The 8556-nt window shown below is 42.2% G+C and overlaps 1 protein-coding gene across 2 annotated transcripts; it reads left to right on the top strand.

Moving 5' to 3' along the window:
* The first annotated feature begins 2657 nt into the window (after positions 1-2657).
* On the top strand, positions 2658-8556 carry mcfd2 (multiple coagulation factor deficiency 2, ER cargo receptor complex subunit). Of its 2 annotated transcripts, XM_042332654.1 has the most exons (5): positions 2658-2826; positions 3206-3319; positions 5492-5680; positions 6562-6721; positions 7860-8556. In XM_042332654.1, the coding sequence occupies exons 2-5, from the start codon at positions 3306-3308 to the stop codon at positions 7986-7988; spliced, it is 492 nt and encodes a 163-aa protein (XP_042188588.1). In that variant the 5' UTR covers positions 2658-2826; positions 3206-3305; the 3' UTR covers positions 7989-8556.

The raw sequence follows: 8556 nt of genomic DNA, 5'->3' as shown, positions 1-8556 counted from the left end.
ATCTGGCATACATCTCTGCACAGTTGTATCATCTTAAGAGGTACCTTTCTGTGACTTTTTTGGGAATCTTATTTAATGCACAGACAATGTAAATGTCCAATATTCCATTATTTATTTTGCTATATATTTTTTAAGAATTAATATGCAAACTGTATATTTTACCGAGTTATTTAATGTTTAATAAACCTGCACTGCTAATTTCAACCTACTTTGTATTTTGGAAAAAATTCAATTACATACGCAATTTCCTGGAGATGTTTACAGTGATTGAATACTTTGAGCATAGATTTGCATGATCAGTCAGGGGTCCTTTGCTCATAAATGTTTACATAGCGTATGCACCAAGTACAAGATCATTACGATTCACTGTAAGGATTATATACATTTCATATGGTAAAATTGCCTTCTAATATTTGCACTTCAAAATCTCATTAGCACACTCAGTAAGATGCAACCTTGGACCACTGATCCTATAAATCTTACATTCTTAATTTATGATTGTAAATATACATAGTCTTGTTTAACCTGATTTCTTTGCAAACTATCCAATGTTAAATAAGCCTTCCTCTCATTCTCTTTGTAGAAAACACAAATGTCAGTGTACATGGGTTGATACATACATATATATAACACATCTGCAATCTATTCTCTTCATCTAGAATTGGGGCTTTGAAAAATACTGGTGATCTGACACTTTAGAAATTGCTTTCATAATCTTGTAATACAAGCAAACCAGGCATTTGTAAAGAGCATTCAGTAGAGTAACTATAGAAGAATTTAATATAAAGTGCAAGATCACCCCTTTACAAAAGGGAAGAATTAGAACAAGAATTTACTAAAAGCTTGTGGCTATTGACAGAAGCTCGGCAGGTAAGGCTGAACCTATATTTGCAATCGAATGTTGCCATTTTTTTAGTGTTTTCAATACTGTCCCCTTTTATAATGGATTAGAACCAGTTCTTCACAAAAGGTATCCTTATCCATCTTAAGACCTGAGAATCTATTCTGTATTATCTGCCTTTGCAGAAAGCACATCTGAATGTTAAACAATTTCCCACACTGTGCATTGTATGCTGGCAATAGCCAACCTTTCTTCAAATAGTTACAGTATGACAAAACAGACCAGAGTTTATACTGAAAATCCATTCTACTTTATTTACAAAACATAAATACAACAAAAGTATATCATAATTACAACAATTTTCATTTATATAGTGCATTCCACATTAGAACTGCACAAAACACTTGACAAATGTAGTGGTGGACACTAAAAGAATTAAATTTTGAATTGTTGGCCAAAGGCACAGTTGAAAATGTATATTCTTAGGAGTTTTTTTCAAAGCAGAGGGTGATAGCATTGCAGAACTGGTTTTGGAAGCCTTTTAGGCAGAATCAATACAACAACAACAACAACAAGATTCCATTTATAGAGCGCCTTTCACGTCAGGAGGACGTCCCAAGGTGCTGGACAGTTGGGTCATGACCCGAGCAGAGGGGAAATGGTCAGGGTGAGGGGAGGGAAGGGAGGGAGAGAGGAGGGGGGAAATGGTCAGGGTGAGGGGAGGGAAGGGAGGGAGCGAGGAGGAGGAAGAGAGTCGAGAGGGGAGTTAAAACATAGAATGTTTTAACAAAAGAGACAGATATTCGATTAGTAACGTTATTAAAGGGTATGGTAAAAGCCAAGGCATTGGGATTAAAAGATTGATCAACATCTAATAAATTGCCAGAATGGGATCGATAGGTTAAATCTCTCATTCCTATCAGTTGTTGGAAAGGAAAAAGATTGGTGGATAAGACGGATACATCTGAAAGTAAAAAAACCTTAAAACCTTCAATAAATCAATCACCAACGGGTATACTGTCTGAAGTTTCGCGTGACCCTTTATCGGCAATGACTGATTTTCCGGGAAACAGAATATTTGTTTTGTGACTCTCACTTCGTGCATTGATTGCTTGAAAAGAGCAATCGTCTCCTCGTTCTCCCGAGTCCGAAATTGTCTTGGGCGTTTTTAAAAAAAATCAATACAAAATATAAAATTGCATCTGTATAGCGGGAGGACGAGCCAAGGCGGTCCAATCCACTTTTTGACAGATCTGTTGCAGAAAGGGCGTAGATGGTATTTTCGGATAAATGTGTATTTATTGATAAATAATCCTTGCGTGTGTGTGTGTGCAACGCATAACAACAACAACAACAACTTGCGCTTATATAGCGCGGTAGCGTCTCGGGAGCGCTTAAGAGTGGCAGAGTGTGACTCCGAGCTGGGGGCGGGGGGGGAGGCGGCCGTAAGTGTGGTGGAAGAGCCACGTTTTCAGGCGGGAGTGACCATAGGCAAAGTCAAGGGGATACGTGTCGAGGCAGGACTTGAAGATGGAGGTGGTGGGGGGGAGAGGGGGGAAGGAACAGACAGAGGAACAAAGACAACAACCCCTCTTATCTCTGGGACATCCAACACACACACACACACACGTGTGAGACTGAGAGTGGAGCTGAGAGTGGAGCGTCACGTGCTCCGGTTCAGAGCCGCCAATCAAACCTCGGGGAAAAGAGGGCGGGTGGGCGGGGCGGAGGCCCCCCCACCTCCCCCCGCGTCACTCGGCGGGCGGGTCAGAGGTGAGCGGCTCGCCCCGCCCCCCGCCCCGCCCCCCCAGCTCGCGGGAGGGAGGGAGGGAGGGAGTGACAGAGGCGGTTTGAAGCCGGAGAGTAACGGACGGTCCGCGCGGCTCCGCCTGCGGTTGACCGACAACATCCGACACTGGTTGTGATTGACGATAACAACTGCCCGAGAGAGAGAGAGAGAGAGAGCAGAGGGGACTCACTGGAAGGTGAGTAACGTGTTGATTGTTTTCCTGTCCTCCCCCCCTCCCCTCAGCCTGGGTTTAGGGTTTAGGGTTACGGTGGGGGGGGGGGAGTGGGGGCGGTTTATAAGGTGATGCTGTTGGAGCCGAGACCGTTACCGGGGGAATTGTTGCTGAGCGACTGTCGGCCGCGCCCACCGCCCCAAATGTGGTTATCTTCGGTCGTTGTCGCACGGGGGGGGGGGGGGGGGGGAGGGGAGAGGTCAGACTCGCTCACAACAACAACAACAACAACAACAACAACAGATTGCACTGTCAGGTCGGGAGGACGTCCCAAGGCGCCGGGCAGTGATCATTAATAATAATAATAATAATGACGATAAATAGTCCTTGAATTTGATAACAGCGCCTTTATCGCATCTCCGAGGCGTCTCAAAAGACTTATACTGTAATCCGAAAGCCGAACGGAAGTCGCTGGGAACACACGGAGAGGTCGGGCAGCAACGATGGAGAAAGGAAAGTGAGTCAACCGTTTGGGGTCCACGACCTTTCGTCAGACCCCCCCCCACCCCCACCACCCCACCCCCGTCAGACTGGAATCCGATCTTGGGGTTGGAGACCTGAGGGGTGCAGGTGGGAGGGTGGCCGAAGCCACGATCGAAGAGGATGATCTTGAGACAGGTCTCGGAAGCGGACGAGGTGAAGAGGCTCCGGGACGGAGATCCAGAGATTGGGGGCAGAAAGGCTGAAGGCCTGGGGTGGGCAGGGCGGGAGACATGGAGCAGGCCGGTGCCGTGCCCACCAGGGTGGGCTGGTATGGTTTTAGAAGGTCACAGAGGGAGGGAGGGGTAGGACCGTGGATGGGTTTCGAAAGTGAGGACGAGGATCTTGAACTCGATAGGGTCATGGAGCCCAGTGTGGGAGAGGACACGAGTTGCAGAGTTTTTAAGTAATCTGCATCTTGTGGAGGGTTGTGAAAAGTTGTGAAGCGCAGCAGGCAGGGAGTTGGCATAGTCACGGTTGCCTGTGATGAAAGCACTCGCTCACTGAGGACTGACTCACTCGCTCACTCACTCACTCACTCACAGCGGAGTCACTGACTGTTCCTCTGCTGCTTTGTCTCCAGCTGCTGCCTCAGGTTGGTGACTGACACTCTGGCCAACCAATCTGAGGTGTAGGCCCCAACTCCATCTAATCCTCCAGCGGCGAGGGGTTGAGTACACAATCTCAGGGCTGGATGGAGGTTATACTGATTCATGGGGATGGTTTGTAGCATTGGTGAGAGGGTAGCTCCCCCTCCCTGACATTGGGTGTGATGGAGTCACATCACATTGTGATGTCCTGTACCTCAGTGATTAAAGCATTCGCCTCACAAGTGAGAGACCTGAGTTCGATTCCCGGCAGGGTGAAACGCTGGGCAAGTTTCCTTACACCGCACGCCTGTGTTTACCTAGCAGTAAGTAGGATCGCTTTTCCGGGGGTAATAATTCCTTCAAAAAAATATAATAAATTGGTCATTCAATCCACAACCGTTTGTGGGATACTGCTGTTCGAAATTGGCTGCAGTGTTTCGTCCACAAAATATACAACAATGGAAAGGTTTCCTTTGGCTTATTTGAAAAGTAAAGCACTGAGCATAATGGCTGGACTTGAAGATGAAGCAGTTGTAGGGATGGAGAGCTTCAGCCTATATTGCCTTGTTGCTGAGTATCGTGGAGGTGGAGTCGCCTCCGTGGCAGGCATGTCTACTTGTCAATGCTTCTCACATGAGGACCTGGATTAAACAGTATTAGTAAGCCTAGTACCAGCACTGAATTTAGATCTCTGGATCATCAAGATGGATAGCACAAACTGTGTTCAATAGCTGATGAGGACACTGAGGCTTGGGTCAACAGCTGCTGAAAGATAATACCCGGAGTCTATATTTGTGACCACATGCTCATATATCCAGGGCTGGATATCTGCCTTGATTGATATTCAGAGAGAGGATAGACAATTACGATATTCTATTGCCAGGCGCTTGACTTCGGAGCCAGCTCAGCTCAGTCCAAGGAGTCCCCCACTTACCTCTTCTTCCCCACCCCCCCCCTCGATATGAAGGGTTTGTGGTATTGGTATAAAAGAGGATGCCCGACAGGGGGATTCCTTACAGTACTATTGCTATATGCACTGAATAAATCACTGATTAAAAGATTAAACCATACAAACCTGACTATTGTTTGACATGAATACGTTTGACCCAGTTTTACATCAAAGGCCTCTGTTACTGCAGATAATCTATTTCAACATTTGCTCTTCTAACAGATTTTTTAGTTTAAGGCTTGTTTTGGAATGAATGACATGTTATATAATTGTTGCAGTTTGCCTTAGTACAGAACAGTCTACATTTGTACAATGTGTATTGTGCCAATATGTAACTGATTATGTGCTGATTAATTTGATAGCATGTCCATCCTTAAGCTGCCTATATCTTTTGCAAAAACATTTGTCTTCTGCTATTCAGATTTCTTTATCCACCAAAGTGTTTGATTGTTCCTACTGTCTGTTGAGAAATATTGGAGAATTATTGAGAAATAAAAGTCACCGAACTTGAATATAGTAAATATGAAATTAATTTGAAGTCTTGTGAAAAGTCTCAGAGTTTGACAGTAATTACATTTTTGGTATAAACGTCTGATGCATTATTCTGCAGGGTCTGGATCATGCCACACTGGAGTAGCATTGTGAAGAGCTGCATCTTAGGTTCCTTGTTTCTTGTGTTATGGGGCAGGCAGCAGCAGTTTTCAGTCATCGCTCAAGATCACCTACCTGTTGACGCTCAAATCACTGAGGGCCATCGACCCAACATTCGTCTTGATAGGAATATTGTTCAAGACAAAGAGTAAGCAACTCTGTTCTGTAGAGAGAATAAGCAAAGCATCTCTTTGCTGATAAGGAATAATAAAATCCATTTGTTAATATTTGAACACCAGGTATTTTTCATTTTCACATTGTGATTTGATCTTGTTTCAAGTTTCTTTCACATCAGCTAATTAGTACAAGTGCTTTCAATTTTTGTGAGGGTAATACTACAGTTTAAAGTATTGTCTCCTTCAGACTCTGAGAACCACATTTTATCCTTGTTGAAACCTGTTGTGGGAGATTTTACTGTTTAGCTCAGGATGTGGAATATTATGGATATTTTCTTGTGACCTAACATTCCATAACGTAGAGCATTGGGACTTTGATATTGCTATGATATTATATTATCACTTCCTTGTGATGTGCAATTTCTGTACAGTTGGAATGCCTGCGACTCATGAATCAAGAGATCAGGGGTATGGTGAAAAGGCAGAGTAGTGGAATTAAAAGATCTGCCAACATCTATTTAATTAGTGGAACAGGATCAATCTGCTGATTGACCTCCACTTGTTCCTATTAATTTGTGGAAAGGGGATAAGACAACACTTATAAATCTGAAAACAGAAACTGAAATCACCATCTGCAATATTTAGAGTTTAGAGTTTCCAATCTTCAAGCCATTATTGTGTCATTGGTTCCTGGGCTCACGTGCTAATTCAGCAATCTCCAGCTCCACACAGGCCGTATTGCTGTATGTTTGGCTGATGCAGTTTAGAGAATGATTGGCATTCTAGGGAAGGATTATTACCGCTGTTTCAGTGCAGGCACTTATTTACTAAGTTGATGATTGGCTAATTACATTAACATGTCCAATTATTGAATGTGGGAATTCGGTTGTAATCAAAATGTTTTACCTTACAGCCATATAATGGAGCATTTAGATGGTGTGATAGATAAAACTGAATCGGAGATGACGCCACAGGAACTTCAACTTCATTACTTCAAAATGCATGATTACGATGGGAATAACCTTCTTGATGGACTGGAGTTGATATCAGCCATTGCACACGTATACAAAGAGGTAAATGCTTTGTTACTGCTTTACCATCTGTCATCTTTGGTTTGTTTTCTGACAAATTGTGCAGGTGAAGGGTGATGATATCCATGGATGTGTGTGTGTGCGGAAACCTTGGTGTGTTAGAGGGTTCAAAATGCAACTGGGGTGAAGCAGCTTGAATGAACTGAATCATCACTTTGAGAGGTGAGCTGGTATCAGCCACTGTCATTGCTGTAAGTCAGTATGATTGATTGTTAATCAGTTCTTAGCATTACTGATTGTTGCAGTGTATTACTAGTTCCTGCAATTTAGATGTTATCCATCTAATAATAATGCTCACCTGCAAATATGCTGTCCATCCTATACTGAGATATAATAATTTTGGTAGAGGCCACATCTAGACGATTTAGAGAATAAACAGATACCGTATGCAGAGTGTGAGCAACTAAATATGGAACAGAAGAGTGAGAGGGGAAAAAAGATGGGAAAAGAGCAAGTGAGTGTGAGACAATTTGTTAGACCGAAGAGAGAGAGTCAGTGATAGCCAGAAAAACAGAGTGAGGGGCACGGACAGAACAAACCTACAGAGAGACAGGAGAGGCATAGATCGAACAGAGACGTGAAGTGAGGGCAGTATGACAGAGACAAAGTACAGTTACACCAGTTACTAATGGTGGCCTCTTACAATCTTCATTCCCAGATAAGTCTTCCTCTCTATTGCCCATCTTTAGTAGTATTTTAATTTAGTATTTTTGGCATTTTTGACTGTTCTAAAATGTGTAGCAATTCAGCAAATGTACATGTGTATGAGGTTCTGCTAGCCAATGAGCCATTCAATTCTGAAAAGTACAAGTCATACTTTTCTGCTAATGAATATTCTGACTTGTCTAAACTAGGAGAGTGTTAAGGTGATTCAGCACTTAGCTACAACTTGTTTAATTGAGTGCCTGTGCCCCCTCCACCCTTGTGTCAGTCAAAGTAATATTCTACTATAATGATAAACCTGCTAATTGATACAACTACAATGAAGTTTAATATTTTTTAATGTTAATTGTCCACCCTGGAAAATGTGTTATTCATAGGGTAAATTTTGCCATTTCTGGTTACATACTTATGCTCCCTTGGTTTCTAATTCTGTGACCTATTGTGTGTGTTTCTGCAGGAAGGAGGCCATGGAAACCCATTGAGTGAGAAAGATATTGTGGATTTAATCGATGATGTGTTAAGAGATGACGACAAAAATAACGATGGATATATTGACTATGCTGAGTTTGCAAAATCATTAGAATAAAACAGTGTAACAGTGGTTATATTCCCTTTTTCTGATGGTCATTGAGTGGAAGCAATTATATTTTTTAGTACTCAAGGTTCGGTCAACTTTATTTTCCTAAAGCAAATGAGCCAATCATTGTTTATTACCCTATATATCAACCGTAAGGTTTTAATTCTTTTCTGTACAGAATTGTAAACTCAAGACTTTTCAGTGGGTACTTTGAAACATGAATATTTTTGTGCAATTCTTAACTTGTAGCAGGATAGTATTAAAGTTGCTGTCCATTTAATATTTACATATTTTGTGAAATTTTGCAGTCAATGAAACATTTATACAGTAAATAAAGCAGTACTAAAACTTTGCAATGTCCACATATCACTTTGAATCATCATGGTAAAACTGAATAGAAAATGCCTGTTTTGTAATTTTAAAAATGAGTGTATCTTTGGTATCTGGTTTCAACACACAGCAATTTGAAGCCAGGTAATCAAAAAATGTTCTATTTATTTTTCTGTGTGACTGTACATATACATCTACATAACCAGTTGTATGAAGTAGCAAATGTAAAATAAACCTTAAAACTGCA

The sequence above is a fragment of the Callorhinchus milii genome, unplaced genomic scaffold (assembly GCF_018977255.1).
Source record: "Callorhinchus milii isolate IMCB2004 unplaced genomic scaffold, IMCB_Cmil_1.0 Scaffold3, whole genome shotgun sequence".
NCBI classification, from domain to species: domain Eukaryota; kingdom Metazoa; phylum Chordata; class Chondrichthyes; order Chimaeriformes; family Callorhinchidae; genus Callorhinchus; species Callorhinchus milii.
The sequence above is the reverse complement of the archived record's forward strand: the minus strand, read 5'-3'. Positions and strand labels throughout refer to the sequence as shown.

Excerpts from the sequence above, each read along its gene's own strand:
- mcfd2 (XM_042332654.1), top strand. Across the intron at positions 5,681-6,561 it reads AATATTGTTCAAGACAAAGA|CCATATAATGGAGCATTTAG; the intron begins GTAAGCAACTCT and ends TTTACCTTACAG. Across the intron at positions 6,722-7,859 it reads TTGCACACGTATACAAAGAG|GAAGGAGGCCATGGAAACCC; the intron begins GTAAATGCTTTG and ends GTGTTTCTGCAG.